The following is a 19,426-nucleotide window of genomic DNA, read 5'->3' as shown; positions in this document are numbered from 1 at the left end:
ACTGCCACAACCTCAGTAAGATATTAGTCAACATTTACCATGTTTAAAGGCAAAATAAAGGCATTAAAAGTTACTTTTCAAGGCTAACTACGGTCGGTCGTGGGCACAAATAGGCACATTTAGAAGCCGATTTGTTCATTTTCAGATCTGACTAAACTTTCACATGAGATGTGATCCAGCAAGAAAAGTAGTCCCAGACCCCTCGACTGGCGGCTGCAGCCTGTCGGAGCGGAGGCGGCAGCGGGTGAAAGTTCACCGGCATGGCTCCCACGTATCAGGTGACAACGTGGGCAAAGCTGGAGCCAGCGAGCCGCCTCGGACGCAAACCCACCCAACAACACGAGGAGGAGCGGCACGCGGCATGGCCAGCGACAGGGGGGCGACGGCGTGCGCGGAGGAGGACGAGGAGGAAGACTCGGCTGCGGCGGGATACTACGACGACGAGCTGGGCTGTGAGGACGGAGGTAGGCGGAGGTCACAAACTGCTTGGTGTTTTCCTCTGAGTCAGCTGCTCGCATGACCCTGGTTTTGACACTGCGGGTAGCTCAGCAGACACTTGTATTTCCGTGGTACAACAGAAAGACACGTGCACGTTACGCTGACATTTACGGTATTAAACAAGTAACCACAATGAAAGATGGTTAATCAAAGACTCGACTCTGGACCATCACTGTATGTACTGTATGTGTGGGCCATTCTGACAACTGCCCTATATCTTAAAGTTCAAAAGGACCATTACTCAATATTTGAACTATAATAAAAAATATTTAATAGTTCTAGTCTTAAGACTAACATATTTTAATTTTACATGCAAAAAAACATTTTTGTGCAAAAAACATACTTCTCATTTAGGGGGTGTCTCACATTACCCGGCTCTCCCCAATGAGATTTCTCCAAATTAATTAAGTCCTATAATTGCAAGTTCAAAAAGACAATTTTTCGGGGTGGCGGAAGCAGGACTCAAATGCATATAGCACCCGGTCCCATTGCAATCCGACGGCTGGAGTCCAGGAGCTGGCCTCTTCCTCCGGAGGACGAGTGGCGGCCGCACACCAGAAAACGCGGCTGGGCGGGGCGCGGAGAGAACGCCGACAGGAACGCTGCCAGCCGTCTGCCAGGAAGCCACCTGGAGATCCGGGCTAAGCGATGGCCCAGAGACAGATAGGCAGCTGTATTCTGCGTGGCCTGCCCAGGGCCCAGACGGGTTCCCCAGAACTGGTTTGAGGGAAAACAATCTGTCCTTCCCTTGTCGAGCCATTCTGTCACGTCGGGGTGGCGGAAGCACGACTCAAATGCATATTTGCAAACAAAAGGTACTTTAATCCAAGTTCAAATAAAAAATGCCTAGGAGCAAAACCGACATGGAAAACCCATACAACGTAATGACTCGACAAAGGACAAGAGACACACATGGCTTAAATACACAGGGAAGGTGCAGGTGATTGGACACACGGGTGGAAACCATTGGGGACACGGCAGACAGCAGCTGTGTCTCAAAGTCACAAGGCTGCCTCCTTGTAGCCTCCAGCTTTCAGCAGCCTTCACGGCAAACCTGGGTTCAGTCCTCCAACAACCGCATCGGCTGAACCAAGGTCTCTGAAATGGGACGGTCTGGCCTACGGGGGGACTTCCTGCTTGCGTCATCAGCAATACCTCTGCTGCTTCCGTTGCCTAACAACCTGCTGAGCTTAACAATAAAAGCCTTAAAACCCCCCAAAACTTACAGATAAGAAAGATAAACTTCTCTTTTAATTTAATTTAGGAAGATACGCCTCGCCAGAGCCAATACAAATTTAACGACAACGGAAAGCACACGTTGTTTAAATAGCCTTTATTCCGGTTTAATACCACAAATGTCAGCATATACGTGCGATTTCATTGACTTATTGTACATTACCTTTTGATATTACTTTACATTGGGCCTTCGGAGTGTTGGAGCAAGAATGTGACACACTCTCACACACCCATTCCACAAATAGAGAGGGGAAAGGGCATTTACATTTAGTATTTATTCCCACTGTCAGGGCTATCCCAGAAACAAATCATGCTATTACTCTGAGACCGTATCCCCCACCTCTTATGAGCAGGCTTAGTGAGTGGACTTTGTCTTCCAGTCACCCCTGCAGCTATTTCATGACTATTCCTTTGCTGTGTAGTGTTGGGCTTCAGCGATTCTCTGAATGGAGAGGTGAAACCTCGTATACTGTTGATGGGCATGAGGAGGAGTGGGAAGTCCTCCATCCAGAAGGTGGTCTTCCATAAAATGTCGCCCAACGAGACCCTGTTCCTGGAGAGCACCAACAAAATCTGCCGAGAGGACGTGTCCAGCAGCTCCTTCGTCAGCTTCCAGATCTGGGACTTCCCTGGACAGATTGACTTCTTCGACCCCACCTTTGACTATGAAATGATATTCAGAGGCACCGGAGCGCTAATCTTTGTCATCGACTCACAGGTCAGCCTGCACACCCATTAGGAGGATGAAGTTAAGTTTAGCCATTTTCACTTGTAGTTAAAAAGAAAATGCAGACGTAAGGTGTCGCAGCTTGCTGCCCCAGAGACGGATGGCTAGCTAGTTAGCTCGCCACAGCAAGAATCGGGGGTGCTGATTTGTTGCAACCAGTCTACATCTGAAAGATGTACATGTGAAGTTAGTTCAATGTCTAGTCAAACAAGTCAGCAAGCAGGCGACAAACATGTTTACAGGACTTTCTCACATGATGAGTGGACTTTCTCACATGATGAGTGCACAATGGAAGGAAGACAAGTGAGAAAGCAACCTTTAAAAAAAACGTATCTTCCGTTGCAATTGGTCCTGTGCTTTCAGTTGAAGAATGGAAGTGAGACCCCTCTGACTCTGCCATCTTTATCTTTCCAGTGTCTTCAAAAAAATGTGTACTAACCTTGTAGTAAGGAAATAGGAGTTGATCACGTCCCGTAGAATTCTAAATGTATCCCTTGACTATAGTCAGGCTCATTCTTCAATGCAGCATGCGCACATTCCAATCAAAGAGTTCTTAACTTGAATTGAGCAGAACTCAGCAGACAAAGATTCAATAAATGATGCAATGTGATACAAGAACCCATGAAAGACCTGAAGCCGTGTGACTCCTTCCTTTTATTGTGGCAGGAAGACTACGTGGAGGCCCTGAGTAGGCTGCATCTCACCGTGACCCGGGCCTACAAGGTCAACCCGGAGATCAACTTTGAAGTGTTCATCCACAAAGTGGACGGCCTGTCAGACGACAACAAGATTGAGAAGCAGCGGGACATTCAGAAACGGGCCAGCGATGACCTCGCCGATGCCGGCTTGGAACACATACACCTGAGGTGGGCTGCACAATCGAAGAGAAAGTGTTCTAGGAGCTTTCAGAATGCTTAAATGCTCTCTTATTCGCTAGACATGGATGTGTGTCTTCATTCTGCTGGATCATATTTAGGGCGTGCTGACTGCAACACTGCTGCTAGAATCCGAATGAATGGGTGGTGCCGGTGTTGAGTCCATGCTGAGACATCCCATAATATTTTATAGACTGATACTAAAGGCTAAAATAATACTGTCGAAGATGCTTGAATGATAATATAACTACTGGAGGTGGGAATCTTCCCTGGCCTTGTTATTACCCCCATCTAACATTCAGAATTCAGTGATTCTCGATGCTTCTGTACGGCAATTTTGTCTTTGCACAACACCTCTTCATCGCAAACACAAGCAGTCAGATAAAGCAGCATCGATTTTTTTTAAACATAATTCAGAAAGGGCTTTAATACGCATTGATGATAAATTAAAAAAGTCCACATCTTACCACAATCTGTGTAAATATTACACATTCATTCCAAACATAATTTTTCTGTGGTGCATTACAGGTGTGCTGTTACTTTGAACCTGCTCCTTAATGCCTCTGGCCCTTTACACTGCCTGAATTAGCCTAGCGCACCAGTCCCAGTAATCTTATCTACGACCGTGTGTGATGACCCTGAAATGCTACTCTTGTGATCAGTGTTTTTTTAGACTAACAATAAACCATCCAATTGTGTAGCATTTTATAAATGGAATCCATTGTGACTCAGTTCTTTCTGCCTGATATCTACAGCTTCTACCTAACTAGTATATACGATCACTCCATATTCGAGGCTTTCAGTAAAGTGGTCCAGAAGCTTATTCCACAGCTGCCCACGCTGGAAAACCTGCTCAACATCTTCATATCTGTGAGTACTGCTACCAGGGTGACTGTATCTGTAGTCTTGCTGCTCAATCAATTCATCTGAAAATTTACAAAGTCTCTGGTTGAGTCTCTTTAGAAACATAGCAGCACAATCTAATCATCAAATGGCAGTATAACGTCCAACCACTGGGTGGTACTGCTGCGTAACAGAATGCTGGTTGCAGTGCATCCCCTTGGTTTTTCTATGCATGCGGCTCTCAAAGTGACATGCATTAGGTTTAGCAGACCCCCAACCCCAACCTTACCCCATCCCTTCCTTATGAGAACCAACACCATGCATGCTGCTGGGGAGCCAGGGCTTATTGCTGTAACTACTGGAGTAAAGGAAGTAGGGGACATGCTACCATGATGCAGTCAAAGAGAGACCTTTAAATGGCTGTGCTGCTGGACTCATTGTGCCTCTCTCAAACAAAACAAGACAGTCTAGGATAGGGGTGGCCAACCAGTCAGAGACTAAGAGCCACATGTTTATTGTGTTACTGCAAAGAGCCACATCATACACATGGGCACACATGAGCATCACCCCATCCCTTCCTCACACACACAGACCTCTGCTCAGCCAGATGTATTGTAAATGTCACACACCAACATGATGAAGACAGAAATGGACTCCTACAGTACCACAGGCCAGTCATTTTCAACAGTGAACATTGTGTGCACTGTCTCCCACACACAAACTCTCAGTTCAACCAACATTTATTTTTCATTTATTTTTCTTTTACTATGCATGTTGCTTAGTGGGACTTCTGGCATTCCTTGCCTTGAACAACCCTCTTCAAATCTGGTTTGTATTCAGTTGTTTCCGCTCAAAGCAATTCAGTCAGAACAGACTGAGGCTTTGATTTCACGTGTTTCAGGGTAAAAAACACAGACTTGCAGGCGTATGTTGACCCAAACATTGACTGTATCGCAGCCCGTTTGACATTAGGGTATTTTTCCATTGGCACACTTTTCCAGAACTCAATGGTCCCTTCCCATGAAGCAGCTTTCAGTCGGTCCTCCTCACAAAGATGGGTGCAATGTCCCAAGCCAGTCGATGCGATGCAACCGTCACGGTCTCCGAGTGCTTTGTAAATGTTCGTAAAACTCTGCTTTTCTGCCTGACTTTTCAAAGTGACAAACTTGTGCTTGTGAAGTTCAGTATCTTTTAGAAATTCCCGGTCGATGTTCGCATGGAGTGAGCTGGAGTGGTGCTGAAGATTTGAAGCTTTGAAATGCGCTAATGACGCCTGACCTATGAGGCCTATAATGGCTTGCCATTACGTTCAACAAAAAACTATGAACTCTCCCACTCTGTTAACGTCAGTCCTGTGTTCATCTTCATATTTTCGTTTTGCTGTCACTTTTTTCCCAGGCATTATGAGAGCAAACTGGATCCTCTCACTCGTCCTCTACAGTCCATGATTTGTTCATTTTCTTCTTGTGGAGAAGGCTAAATAAGATGGGTTCCTCGTCACCAGCGCCTCCGCATACTTCTCAACGAGCAGAACTCAGGCTTTAAAGCAACTAGCTGCAGCCTTCATACACTACTAATGATCTCTGTCTATTTCTTGGACCTACATTGCTGAATATCCTAGATTTGTCCCTTACAACTGGCATTGTCCTAACGTGTCCTAAAATGATCAACATGTCTCTCTCCTCCCAGAAGTAGCAGACGTCATGTCGTTGCCTGCAGCAGGGTTGGCTCCTGCTGATGCTTCTCTTTGCCTCCGTCCTTCAGAACTCGGGCATTGAGAAGGCCTTCCTGTTCGACGTGGTCAGTAAGATCTACATCGCCACGGACAGCAGCCCAGTGGACATGCAGACGTACGAGCTGTGTTGTGACATGATCGATGTGGTCATCGACATCTCCTGCATCTACGGGTAAGACTAAAGACTACCTTTACCAACCAGAGGGACTTCTGTATCGTCACAAAACAGAACACGTCAGAATTGGTGTTATGACTACGATGTGCACAGCTTTCTGATGTCCTCGCAAAGGCATTTGAGGCATTCTGCATACTCTACTTCACACCTCCTTGGTTTAATTATGATCCCTTCGCTTCACTAGTTGCAAAAAGCCATGAGTTCACCAACCAATGGGTGGCGTTACGATACATTCCCCCTTCTTGCATCCTGTCCATGTCCGCTCCCCTTTTCGATATTTGATAGAAACTTCACGCTCTTCAAATACTCCTTCACACCGGGACTGTAAAGAATTCAACAAAGAAGAAACTAGGCAACAAACCTGTCAGATTTCAGGAGAACATCATGGTTTGGGTTCAAATAAAGTCTCTGCAGCAGGATGCCCTGAGGGCCAACCAACAGGCTTCTGTCACACTCTCCTTTTGTCTGCTGGAGCTTTGACAGTTTATCTGGGTACCTGAGTCGGAGCTGAGCTAGCGGCTCCGCTACATTAGGCTCTCTGGTGAGTGGGTCTGATGGGGAGCGTAAATACCCTCCCCATCAGACCCCCCGCTGCTTGTCACGATAACGTTTAGTCAGCCTAGAATAGTTGGTGTGGCTCCGGCGTCGGCAGGCCCATGGGATTTGTGTTTGCTGCCAATAAAGAGGAATAAATATCTCAGCCAATGTTCTGCTCAGGAGGAAAGCTCAGGGGAGTCCTGAAACCTGCATTCTCTCTACGGACCAACAGGGGGCGACTCTAATGGTTGTATAGAATGCAAAAAAGAGAAAATTACTCTACTTCGATTTATTCCCTCATCCCTCAACATTGTCAACATGAGTTTATGGTGTCAAACTCAAGTTTCAAGTCTTTGATACAGCACCATTTTCATTTAGGAAATTATCGTCCATTTAGAGGCACACAGACCATAAAGCAGATTATTTTTAAGGAAGAGGCTACCTTGTGATTGGCAGGCTGCTACCCTATCGGAGACGTATAGGACATCTACGTCCCTTTTCTGTAATCTACATGTATCAGCGACACTCTTCTTTCTTTAACCGCCGCTTTCTAAAGAAACAGGATGAAAAGGGTATTGTACTGCAGGAGATGACACCTGGTGAGATAAACTTCATTACTCTACACGTCTCTCAGTCAACTAAATATGTTTGAAAGACATGCAAACCAGAAGGGACTCTGTGATTCTATCTGAAGCTTTACACATGAGGAAAGAAGATGTGTGGCTGGATCAAAGACTACAAGAGCGATTCAAGTGCATCAGAGAACTTGTATTTCCATTGTTGAAAGAGAATACAACTTGTAATCGCAGCGCACACAATGGGGTTCCCTCAACGAATAAAGCTTCAGCTGTTCAAGTGGCTGAAATCATTTGCCTCCTCATGGGGACGTACGCACAGTCGTTGTTTGTCTCTGGAACCGAGTGAACTGCTTTACTGGATGTAATAATAGTCCAAAGCACAGTATCTGTGCCCCTGGTGCCACAGCGTATCCTCACCATTCCCTTCTGGTCTCCCCTCAATTATCACTCCAGCTGGGACTATAATTAGGTTCTAATCTCTCTCCCAGAACAGCTTTCAGGAAGGTGTGAAGTCAAACTAAAGCATACAGACTCTGTCGGAACTGTGTGATGAGGGGCACATGTTGTGTTGTTATGACAATAACACCAAACAATAACCGTATCATTTCGCTCGGATGCCATCAGACTTTAGAGAATAGAAGAGTAGGGTTTAGATTTAATAATTACAATGATATGGCCGATTGTTATCGTATAGCAACAACATATCAAAATGTTTGTCATTATTTAATTCATTCTGTTAACAACAACAAAAACTTAGCATACTGAGGCAAAGCCAGAACTATGGTGCAAAGAATATGAGCACCCCCCCCACCTCCCCTCTTTAGAGAGCTGGCTCGCGTACACCAGAGAGGGTGACGTATGACAAAGGAATTTAGAGGTGCTGTTTAGGCACAGATGTGTCTTTGTTTTTGGATCCGGAGATCGACGCTCCTCCTGCAGTGGCTCAGCGCCCATCTTCTCCATCAGGGACACCACCACCAACTGACGATGGCGCTGCTAGAATTTGATTCATTGATCAGATCTGATTGTTATGGTCGGCATTCTCTAACAATGCTACATTCCTGTCTGTTTCGTCACAACACCTGGACCAATCATAAGAGAGAGAGCTATCAATCACACCCCTTTGTCAGGGTGGGTGCTGGTGCAGGCGGAAGGAGGCAGGACTCAAACGCAGGATTTCTCGAACAGAGTGCTCTTTAATCAAACACAAAACCAAAGAACGTGCACCAACGACGAGTGACTATAAACAATGACGCGACAAGGGACAACAGGCACACAGGGCTTAAATACACTAGGGAGGTGCAGGTGATTGGACACAGGTGGAAACAAGACAAGGCAGGAAGTGAAGTTCACCCAGAGACACGAGAGACAAGAAAACTACAAAATAAGGACCCAAACCGTGACAGAACCCCCCCCTCAAGGACCAAATTCCAGACGGTCCTCAAGGGGGACAGAACCGGAGAAAGTCAGACAAGGGGAGGGAGGGAGGGTGGGGACGGGCAGAGACAGGCGTCGGGGGGCTGGAGACGGGGCCAGGGCCGGGACGGGCGGAGATGGGAGTCTGGGGGCCGGGACGGGCGGAGACGGGAGTCTGGGGGCCGAGTCAGACTGGGACTGGCGTCTGGGGGCCGAGTCAGGCTGGGAATGGCGGAAGGAGGCAGGACTCAAACGCAGGATTTCTCGAACAGAGTGCTCTTTAATCAAACACAAAACCAAAGAACATGCACCAACGACGAGTGACAATAGACAATGACGCGACAAGGGACAACAGGCACACAGGGCTTAAATACACTAGGGAGGTGCAGGTGATTGGACACAGGTGGAAACAATCAGGCAATCACAAGACAAGGCAGGAAGTGAAGTTCACCCAGAGACACGAGAGACAAGAAAACAAAAATAAGACAGGAAGAGGACCCAAACCGTGACACCCTTCCCTTCTGTGATGGGAGGTTGTCTAATGCTGTGTTCCCAGAAAGCGGAAGTCTGATGGCAGGATCATCGGCCCATTGTCATCACTCACTGTAGACATGCTGGAGAGGAGCGGGGCCTTGCGCCGTGTTTCCCCAACCTATTGCTGCTGTGTGTATGTCCTACATATTCTTTTAAACCAAAAGCCATATTCTCTGGAATATACTGACGACATCATCCACTGAATCCAGAAAACCACATGCTGGCTGGTTCACTACCACTTTATGGACCCAAAACAAGGAATCAGGAAATCGTTTATTGCCATCATATGTCAGACTTACATGGAATTTGACTTGGCGGTTGGTGCACGACTGAAGACAGTACAATAATGGGCAACAGACAACATAGTGCAGCAATAAGATAAGAATATAATAAAATATATGCTATGGGTTAGTACGCTAAAGCTATGGGTTAGTAAGTTTAGAAATCAAGACAAAATTAAAAATAAAACTAAAGATGAAGTTCACCACGGGAAAAAACTGTTAGTGTGGCGGGAGGTCTTAGTCCTGATGGACCTCAGCCTCCTGCCGCATGGAAGGGGCAAAAACGGGTTCTGTCCGGGTTAAGAGGGGTCGGCTACAATCCTACTGGCCCGGTTCACGGTCCTGGAAGCAAACAAGTCCTGGAGAGACAGCAGATTGTAGCCAATCACCCTCTCTGCAGAGTGGATGACACGCTGCAACCTGCCCTTGTCCTTGACTGTGGCTGCAGCGTACCACGCGGTGATGGGGGAGCAGAGGATGGACTCGATGATAGCCGTGTAGAAGTGCACCATCATCGTCTTTGGCAGGTTGAATTTCTTCAGCTGCCTCAGGAAGAACAACCTCTGTTGAGCCTTTTTGGTGATGGAGCTGATGTTCAGCTCCCACTTGAGGTCCTAGGTGATGATGGAGCCCAGGAAATGGAAGGAGTCCACAGTGGTGATGGGGGAGTCACACGGGGTGAGGGGGGAAGGTGGGGGTGCGTTCTTCCTGAAGTCCACGACCATCTCCACTGTCTTCAGGGCGTTAAGCTCCAAGTTGTTCTGGCTGCACCATCTCACCAGGTGGTCAGACTCCCACCTGTAGGCGGACTCGTCCCCACCAGAGATCAGTCCAATGAGGGTGGTGTCATCCGCAAACTTCAGCAGCTTAACAGACTGGTGACTGGAGGTGCAGTTGTTGGTGTACAGGGAGAAGACCAGCGGGGAAGGAATGCAGCCTTGGGGGGAACCGGTGCTGATGGACCGGGAGGCAGAGACATGTTTCCCCAGCTTGACGTGCTGCTTCCTGTCGGACAGAAAGTCAGTGATCCACTTGCCTTCGGGCACGTCGCGACCCACCAGTTGAGAAACACTGGTCTACAGACCTGTTGGCTCTGTAGGCGAACTGCAGGGGGTCGGTGAGTCAAAACAGTTTAACTGATTTGACTTCAATAAATGGATAAAATCAAGAAGTTATTTTGAATTCAAGTTTTGTTAGGTTGGTTCCAAGACAATTGTGTTGAGTTATTTCCTTCTAGAAATCAACCTGCTGTTCTCATCCAGCTATTTGTAGCTTTTAGCCCTGGGGACCACTGTTCTTCTCTTTGTGAAATGAGTATTTCATGATTGGCTTTCTGGCTGAATCCTAACTATGTTGTACCCCACAAAGAGGGAAGCTTATTTTGGAATTACCGTAGGCCTGTAACCTGCAGACATCGACTTTTCCAGCAAGAGACAGTAATCTGGATCTGGACTGGAGGAAACCGAATGTCCCAGGCTGCCCCAGTACAGGCACTCGCCCACTCTGATCCGCCTATCTCTCCGGTGACGAAAGGGGAACACGGCTCCCCCTCCAAGGTGGAAGACGGGTACGGACTTGGAGCCTGAGGACTTATCCGCTGGCTTTGACAGGCTGATGCAGAAGCACGAGGGCGGAAGCTGGAAGAGGATGACGTCCCGGGTGATGCCCCTTGAGACGTCATCCTCGACGGTGTGATGTCCCATGGGTCGACACCGGAGGCAGGCAGATCAAACAGGTGCTCTACACCCTGAGGGGAGAAGTATTTTACCATGAATAGTCAAAGGAGAACTTACAGGACGACGATATGGACTACCAACCAAGGCCTGCAGGACCAGGGTCAATAGCCTTAGGAAATACACTTGGAATATGAACCCTGGTTCGTAAGGAGCCAGATTGTCCACCGCTGTGCACCAGTCAGAGAAAAGGAACACAGAGCGCATGGCATTACAAAACCACCTTTCCTTGACCTTGTTGAAAAAACATCTTTGGGTCAAGAAAAAGTGTGGAAGGACTGAGGAGGATTTAGGGGAAGACAAAGTGGTGTTTAGAGTCTGCTTTCACTAAGCTACTTAATCTTAATGTGATAAGATAAAATATTTCTTTATTAGTCCCGCAGCAGAGAAATCTAAATGTTTTTAATAAGTATTTGCAATAACAAATAACAAAAAAAGTAAAAATAACTATTTTTGCACAGTGTATTAAAATTGTTCACTGATATAGCTCTGCCATGGTGAAACCACAAAAACAAAGGATCACAAAAAGCCTGACTAAAAGGTGTCCTATTTGTCAGCATGCAGATCTTTAAATTCAATTCAATTAATTTTATTTTGTATAGCCCAAAATCACAAAGTATAAATTTGCCTCAGAGGGCTTTACAGTCTGTACACATGCAACATCCTCTGTCCCGAAACCCTCACATCGGCACAGGAAAAACTCCCCAAAAAATGAAAAAACCCTTAAATGGGGAAAAAGGGGAAGAACGTCAGAGGAGGGACCCCTCTCCCGGGATGGACAGACTGCAATGGATGTCATGTGTACAGAATCAACAATGTAAAAGATGTACAATACATTCAGTTCCTCTAACAGAAATACAATTAATTGCAAGTAGCAGAACAAGTGTACAGCAGGGACAACCACCATCAGATAGAACCACCATCCACAGAGGCTTCTGTGGGGAGGGAGAGCAGAAAGATGTTAGTTTATGATGACAGTAATATGAATCATATTTAAAGTAATGATGATGGCAGCAGCAGGTGTCAGCAGAGCCATGCCAGGAGTCAGAACCGGGGTCCGCACGAAACTACGATCCACAGAGACCTGCTAGGCGAGAAAGCACAAAGAACTCCCGGAAAGAAGCTGGATTAGTGATGTACATTAATAAAACATGGATGATTGTGGAAGGAGAGAGTGAGAGTGAGAGAGGGGCTCGGTGTGTCCTAAAAAGTCCCCCGGCAGTCTAAGCCTAGAGCAGCTTAACTAAGGGCTGGTCCAGGCTAACCTGAGCCAGCCCTAACTATAAGCAATATCAAAGATATTTGGGCCAAGTTTACAGAAAGAGTTCATAAAGGGAACCAGCTTATGATAAAGGACTAATTGGCTGCATCAGGTCAAGAAAGCACTGAAGAGGTCATGGAGAGTATCATGCATCATGCAAACAAACGAGAGCCACAACCTTTAATCAATCATTCCCTTAAACACTAACCCTAACAGAGACGTCAAACATGTGAAAGTTCCCCTACTGATTCTTTACAACTTCACTTCGACCTGGGAGACGAATGAGAAAACCAATGTAAAAGACTGTGTGTGTTAAAATGCCTCCCCTGTCAAGGACTAAAAATCTATATTTACTATTTTCAAAATATATTAAAATATTACAGTGAAAATAAAACCTGACTTGATAAAAGGAAATATTGAAGACAATAGAGGAAATTTGGCATTCAAAATGATTTCAAAGAAAGAAACATTTCATGTCTACAGAGTACAACATTTTCCAATACATCTGTTTCAAGGCTAAGAGCTTTTTCTCCACCTCACATTTTGTTGACAATGTATGCTAAAAGTCACTGGCGAGTGAGCGAGAGTGTTTTTGCCCTTTAAACCAAATGATCCATGAATTACTTGTGACACTTTGATGGGGGAGAATTATGGACCTGTCCAGCTACGTAGTTGAAGTGCATTCTGGCCTCAAAGTGCCACGAGACTTCTCTGAGGGCCTTTTCTCCAGTGTGCTGGACACAATACAGAAATGGTGTGTCCCGCTGACCAACACAACCAGCCCAAGACCTTGTTGAAGAGGGGATATGGCTGTTATCTAGTCTTCATTGGGTCTGTCTTGGATTAAACCAGTGCTATCTAATTTCTGTGTATTTTCAATCTGCAGTTTTTAAACCGTACAATTGTCTTGTGAAAAAATGCAAAAAGAAAAGTAATCCTGTATCCTCATCTGACCCGCTATGCAGGCCCTGCATCGTGAATTTAGAAAGTTGCGCTTGAATTACCGTATTTTCGCAACTATAAGGCGCACTGGATTATAAGGGGCACCTTCAATGAATTGCCGATTTTAGAACTATTTTCCTATATAGGGCGCACCGGATTATAAGGCGCAAAGAATAGAAGATACTGCAGTAAAACGTTAGACTGGGGTTGCGTTATGCATCCACTAGATCGGGCTGTGCTAAATCAAACGTTATTAAGCGTTCACTCCCATGGTAACGTTGTTCAAACGTTAATGTGGATATTAACAATATCTCTGAACCTCCAACTTTCGTTCTTGATTAATGAAAACATTCTTGGCAAATGCTTTGGTCCATCTTGCACCGAGAGGCAGCGCTGGAACAGACAGTGGCGCCTCGCGGCGGACCGTCAGCTCGATCCCGACATCCAACTACGAGCTTTTTAACTACAGCAGCTTTAATATACGCTGTTGGAGCTGGAATTACCGCGGCTGCTGGCACCCGACTTTCCCTCCAATGGATCCTCGTTAACCAGTATGGATCAACCAATTGATCCATATATATGGCGCTCCGGATTATAAGGCGCGCGCTTCGTTTTTTGAGAAAAAAAAGGACTTTAAGTGCGCCTTATAGTTGCGAAAATACGGTACTGCTCTTCTACAATACTTTGGTTACCTGAATACAATTGTGACTCAGTATTGTCGTTGGGCATCACAAAGTCTTTAGTCGGTTTGTAAATGCTGCAGTGTGAACACAACTTTGTGATTCCTGATTCTGAGCTAGTGTGACATCACCCTGAGGTAGTCGTGTTATCGGACCGAGATAATCGACCATGTCCAAGCAAACCCTGGTGCCCTTCCCCTGCAGTGAGAACACAAGGCCACCCAATGACAGGAAGTGAACCAACAAGCAGACTGTCTAAAAGAGTTAAAATGAGTGGGTGACCTTGCTTCTTCTTTTCTTGACCTCTGTACCAAGAAAACACAGATTATACCAAATAAACTCCACAAAATAGTGACGTTATAAAATCCGTTCACCATGGAGCGGAGGTGAGGGTAAAGTGTCCTACTGAACATGCCGTATTGGTTGGACAGGGTGTAGCGTTTGGGTTCCATCTTGACATTCGGTTGTTGAGCGGACAGATGATGTAAACAGTGCACAGGACATCAGGTTCCATTTGCTTTGCTTACTCCACCGCAGAAAAGAACTTCACACTTCCCGCAAATTAGTCTTATCAGAGTGCTGACCCAGATTTAGAGATTCTGTGGGGGGGTAGTCCTGTGGCAACATACAAGCTGAGTACTCACAAGAAAAGGAAATCCCTAGATGTGAATGAGGAAAACAACATATTTGTGAGATTGAATGCAGAGAATAATCAAGGATTCCCTTTTTGTTGCAGAAGCGGAATGAATTGCATTAGAGAGAAGCAAGAGAGAACAGCATGTCCTCCACATCAAAGCATTCAGCAACTATCTGCCTCCTCCTGCTCACTTGTTGTGAATATTCTCAGACTCTTCTCTTCCTTCAAACTGCCTCCATTTCCCTCTCAAACTCTTCAGAACAAAGACCAGCGTAGCTTTCACTTTGCCTAGGCCAGTGGCGAACCGCCTTGAGTCAATAACTTACAGAAGCAAGTACAGTTACAAAGTGAAATACGCTATTTATAGTGTAATATTTAGTGAAATCGAGAATCTCCTTCCACCCAGTCTATATGACCAAAAAGTATGGATTTCAGGAAATTCTGCCTTTGCGTCTTGAGAATAGGCCTTTTTGTGCCCTCAGGGTGGGTCGGTGAGCTCCGCCCAGGCACTTCATGATCTTCCTCTCTGGCTCCATTTGTGGGCCAACCTGGAAACCCTTGCTTCCCGAACCGGACCCTAACCTCATGAATACCATGACATTTCATAACATCATAAACATTAGAGTCAACTCATTTTATATAATCCAAAATCAAAATTTGACACACATGCGACATTCCCTCTCCCCAAAACTCCTCAACCGGAAGAAGCTTTAGGTTGAGCCCCTCCTCCCAGGGTGGACACAGTGAAATAGATGTCATGTGTACAGTATTGAAGGACTTATAACAGTGGTTCATCGCGGACCCGTTGCATGGCAAAAAATAATAATAATAATTCAACCGCTAGCGCACCCCCCCCCCCCCCCGTTGACCAATCGATTTTGGTCGCGGCTTGTCATTAAGGGGTGATGGTGGGTCCCGGAGCCAGACCAGTTGAGAACCACTCAACTCAGACTTATAAGATATGCAATATGTTCATAATGCAGACATTGTACTATATACAGATAACTATATATCTACCACTAGTCGTGATCTACCACTGGTCGTGCTTTTCTGCTTGAATCCTCACACCCACCATAAAGAAAGGCCTGAACACTGAAATCCCCGGACTGTTTCCTGATCCCTCAGTCGGTGTTCTCCGTCTTTCTGAAATGGGGACACAGTGTCTTTCCTTACCGGAATTCAGGGAGGTGTGTTTTCCTGTCTCCCTTGCCCAGCCTGACGGACAGTGAAGCTGGTTTACCCTACGACGAGGAGTCCATGGCCATCATCCACTTGAACAACACCACGGTCATGTACCTGAAGGAGGTCACCAAGTTCCTTGCGATCGTCTGCTTCGTCCGTAATGAAAGCTTTGAGAGAAAAGGTAAACCAGGTTGGAGTGACGAATGCAGAGGAGCAGAGGGGGGAGCCCCCGTTTGGGGAAGCAATGTTATGTGACTGTGGCTGGCACTGGCTTTAAACTCTCCCAGTTCCTCGAGGAGTACCAAAGATTAAGAGCACTTTGAAAATAGAAAAAAGGGCCCCCCAACACGTCACGTACTAAAGTTCAGTCAGTGGTTTATTTGGATGAAAGAAATTACTCCGTTAAGTACACCTATACAACTATAACATGCCATGTTGAGAAGAACTAAAACTAAAGATTGAGACAATGAAGGGAATATATTAAGAGAGAAGAACAATCATTTTCTTATTGACTTCTACATGAAAAGAGGAGTCGCCACCTGATGACCAGGTCTTCAGACACTTCTGCATTGATTTCACCTAGAAGAGGCTTTGCCTCCTGATACACACACTAAAGTATATGAGAACAGGCTGGCAAAGCTAATGGCTACAAAAACTATATGAACTTAAATCAATTCATTTTAGGATGTCAGGGTGATAGCAAATAGGGAGATGTGTTTGGCTCTCTTAAGTGAATGGAATGACCTACGACACAAAATAAATAAACGCGTCTCAGGGCGTAAGTCGACTCACAGCCTGAATGTACGTAGAGAGCTTTATAATGGTGGAGCGGGTGGGTCAGCTCCTCGGAGCCGCAGGGCTCCCCCTCCCTCTCTCAAGGGTACTGGCACACTCGCTGCTGGTAGAAAACAGTGTCCCAGCATGGTCTCACAGGCGGAGGCCATCCAGCCCTGTAGTCCCAGGTCAACCTCTAGAGGCAGATATCTCCATTGAGTTATTTCTAACAGCTTATATTTCAATGGTTTGTTTGTAGCTGCTGACTTCCGTTGAAAGCCACAAATGCAGCATAACAACCTAAAGTAGCACTTTTCAAGAGATGAACCTCATGTGTCACTGCATGTCAGTGGTGGTGTGAAGCAGCATCCACTCGTACTTCTGCTCTCACTTATTGAGAAGCCTGGAACAGTCTGTCTCACAGCAGGGCACACGGAGTGTTCTGCTCTACCACGATATTATGTGGGAAACAAACACACATGATATTAAGGGTGAAAGAGTATTACACAGCCACTGGCTCCAAACAGACTGCTGCTACTTTAATTTTACGTAAGCCAGTAAACAATAAAAGCAGTAAACTATTTCCACCAAAAGAAAAGTGATTTTATATATATATATATTTATATATATTTACTAATCTGGAAAAAAAAGGTGAGATTAAGCCGGTTTAAAAGAAATCATCCAACAGAGAAACCCAACCAATGTTGCCCAAGCCTTTCCAGTGAAAGGAGCCAGCAGCACGCATTAAAACAAAAAATCTCTAATTCTAGTGAGAAGGTTGCCAAGTCGGGCAATGATTTGCATTCGGGGCCCCTCCTCCCCCACCAAAGCCTCTCAGCATTAAATACAGCCTTAGAGATCTAATGAGGGGAGATTCAGAGACAGGAGGGGCCAAAGATTTGGGCAGATGGCCCGTGAGAAATAAATATTATGTTAACCAAACGTAGTGATTTGTCCCCACCACAAGCTGATTTGACACACTTTGCAATCTGTTTCAGAGTGTACTCATTTTCACAAGTAGTAATAAGTAGTAAGTATTAATTAATGTAAGATATAACGAAACACTTTTTTACAGTCTAAAGTATTTTTTAAGACAAATTCAAAGTCATTTCTCCACCTTCTCCAACTCACCAGCTCCGAGTACAAGAGCCTGATTTGTAAAACCCCAGTTTCTGTGTCACGCCGTTATTCGTTTTGCAGGTGTTTCCTTAACTAAGAGAAAGTATTGACCCTGATTTGAATAAAACGTCAGAGGATCACCACGGTCAGTAAGGCTCATCCTCTGGGGGTAGAGCGACTCTTTGGCCTCCCTCTTGGTTATTGGCCATATGGAGTGTGTTAGATGAGGTGGTGTGTCTGGCTCTTCCAAAGGGTCATTTACAGGGTGTAAAGGTTGTGAATACATCATCGTTTTTCTCTGTCACAGGACTGATCGACTACAACTTCCACTGCTTCAAGAAAGCCATCCAGGAGGTGTTTGATGTTCGGGTGAAAGTTCAGCAGAACTGCAAACTTCTCAGTCAGAGGAGGTGGAGCAAGCTGAGTGCAACCAATGGGTTGTCCAGTAACCCCCAATAAGGGCCGAGCATGTCACACCGGACAGACTCCGCCCTTGTTTACAGGAACGCGGGCCGTATTGTGACACCTGACTGAACATGTGATGCTCTGCACGTTGGAGGTTTGAATGTATTTTGGTGGAAGAGGTGGGTGGATTTTAACATGGCTATTACTCCACTGTGATTACATTCTGTCCGCCGTGCACTTGGGGGTCATTTTTGTCCCCCACACATAATATTTACTTGTGAGTGTGAAAGGTTGCTTGTCTCCAATCCAGAGTTTGTCCTGTCTCCCGCATGAAGTTTGCTGGGATTGACTCCAGCCCCCCCTGTATGAAGGACAAGCGGTTCGAAGATGGATGGATGGGTGGATTTGGTTAAAATGCGTTCCCCATTATTATTTCATTCAGGGTTTTTTTCTATTTTAGGCTTAGTCGAGTGAATGTAGTTTGTGTTTTTATTAAGGCCTTATCAGATTAACTTGTAATAAAAGGACTTTATTTAAAATCCCTCATTTTCCTATTTTCATTTACCTTAAGCATAATCTTTGGTTAATTTGACACCTCCTTTTCAGTAATAAATATTTTCTCCTTTCCAATTCTAAAACCTGCTATCTTTAGATTGTTAAGCCTACTCCTCCCGGGGAGTAATTCCCTCCTCGAGCCCCTCTATGAATTTTATATTTTAGGTGGGGTTTAACATCTGCCCACGTGATTAATAAACAGTCCTAGGTTCTGTGACCCTCAGCTCCAATCCAAAATGTTAAAAGATGTATAACTAATGTATGAGATGTGAGATAAGTCGGCGCCTCACCAGCAAGTGCCTTCTAGGTGAGAAGTACTGTATATTCTATTCTTGATTTAAAGGAGCCAGTCGCGCTATACAGGAGTAATATGATCTTTTATTTATTATTTTTAATACACATGCTGCAGCATTCTGAATCAACTGGAGAGGTTTAAAAGACTTATAAGAGCACCCCGATAATAAAGAATTACAGTAATCCAGTGTGGAAGTAACAAAAGCATGAACTCGATTTTCTGCATCACTTTGAGACAGGAAGTTCCTGATTTTATATGTAGATGAAAAAAGGCAGTTTTTAAGGTCTGCTTTATCTACGAGTAGAAGGACACATCCTGGTCAAAGAGAACTATGTCTATGTCTACGGTGCTGCTGGATACCAGAGCGATTCATCCACATTCATATACATATGTAGCTTTAATTTAAGC

General features: G+C 45.4%; 1 protein-coding gene across 2 annotated transcripts; it reads left to right on the top strand.

Moving 5' to 3' along the window:
- Nucleotides 1-259: 259 nt before the first annotated feature.
- LOC119228180 (ras-related GTP-binding protein D-like) lies at nt 260-18,710 on the top strand. Of its 2 annotated transcripts, XR_009941591.1 has the most exons (8): nt 260-464; nt 2,157-2,452; nt 3,128-3,327; nt 4,092-4,206; nt 5,944-6,086; nt 15,903-16,051; nt 18,071-18,347; nt 18,479-18,710. XR_009941591.1 is itself a non-coding variant. In XM_037487577.2 (7 exons), the coding sequence occupies exons 1-7, from the start codon at nt 362-364 to the stop codon at nt 18,220-18,222; spliced, it is 1,158 nt and encodes a 385-aa protein (XP_037343474.2). In that variant the 5' UTR covers nt 260-361; the 3' UTR covers nt 18,223-18,710. The 2 variants fall into 2 exon arrangements, 1 of the variants encoding a protein (XP_037343474.2); XM_037487577.2 differs by having other exon boundaries at nt 18,071-18,710.
- The last annotated feature ends 716 nt before the right edge of the window (nt 18,711-19,426 follow it).

This window comes from Pungitius pungitius, chromosome 14, assembly GCF_949316345.1.
Source record: "Pungitius pungitius chromosome 14, fPunPun2.1, whole genome shotgun sequence".
NCBI lineage: Eukaryota > Metazoa > Chordata > Actinopteri > Perciformes > Gasterosteidae > Pungitius > Pungitius pungitius.
This window is presented reverse-complemented; position numbering and strand designations above follow the sequence as displayed.

Coding starts and splice junctions, on each gene's coding strand:
- LOC119228180 (XM_037487577.2), top strand. CDS start 362: ATGGCCAGCGACAGGGGGGCGACGGCGTGCGCGGAGGAGGACGAGGAG. Junction 465..2,156: donor GCTGGGCTGTGAGGACGGAG/GTAGGCGGAGGT, acceptor TTTGCTGTGTAG/TGTTGGGCTTCAGCGATTCT. Junction 3,328..4,091: donor TTGGAACACATACACCTGAG/GTGGGCTGCACA, acceptor TGATATCTACAG/CTTCTACCTAACTAGTATAT.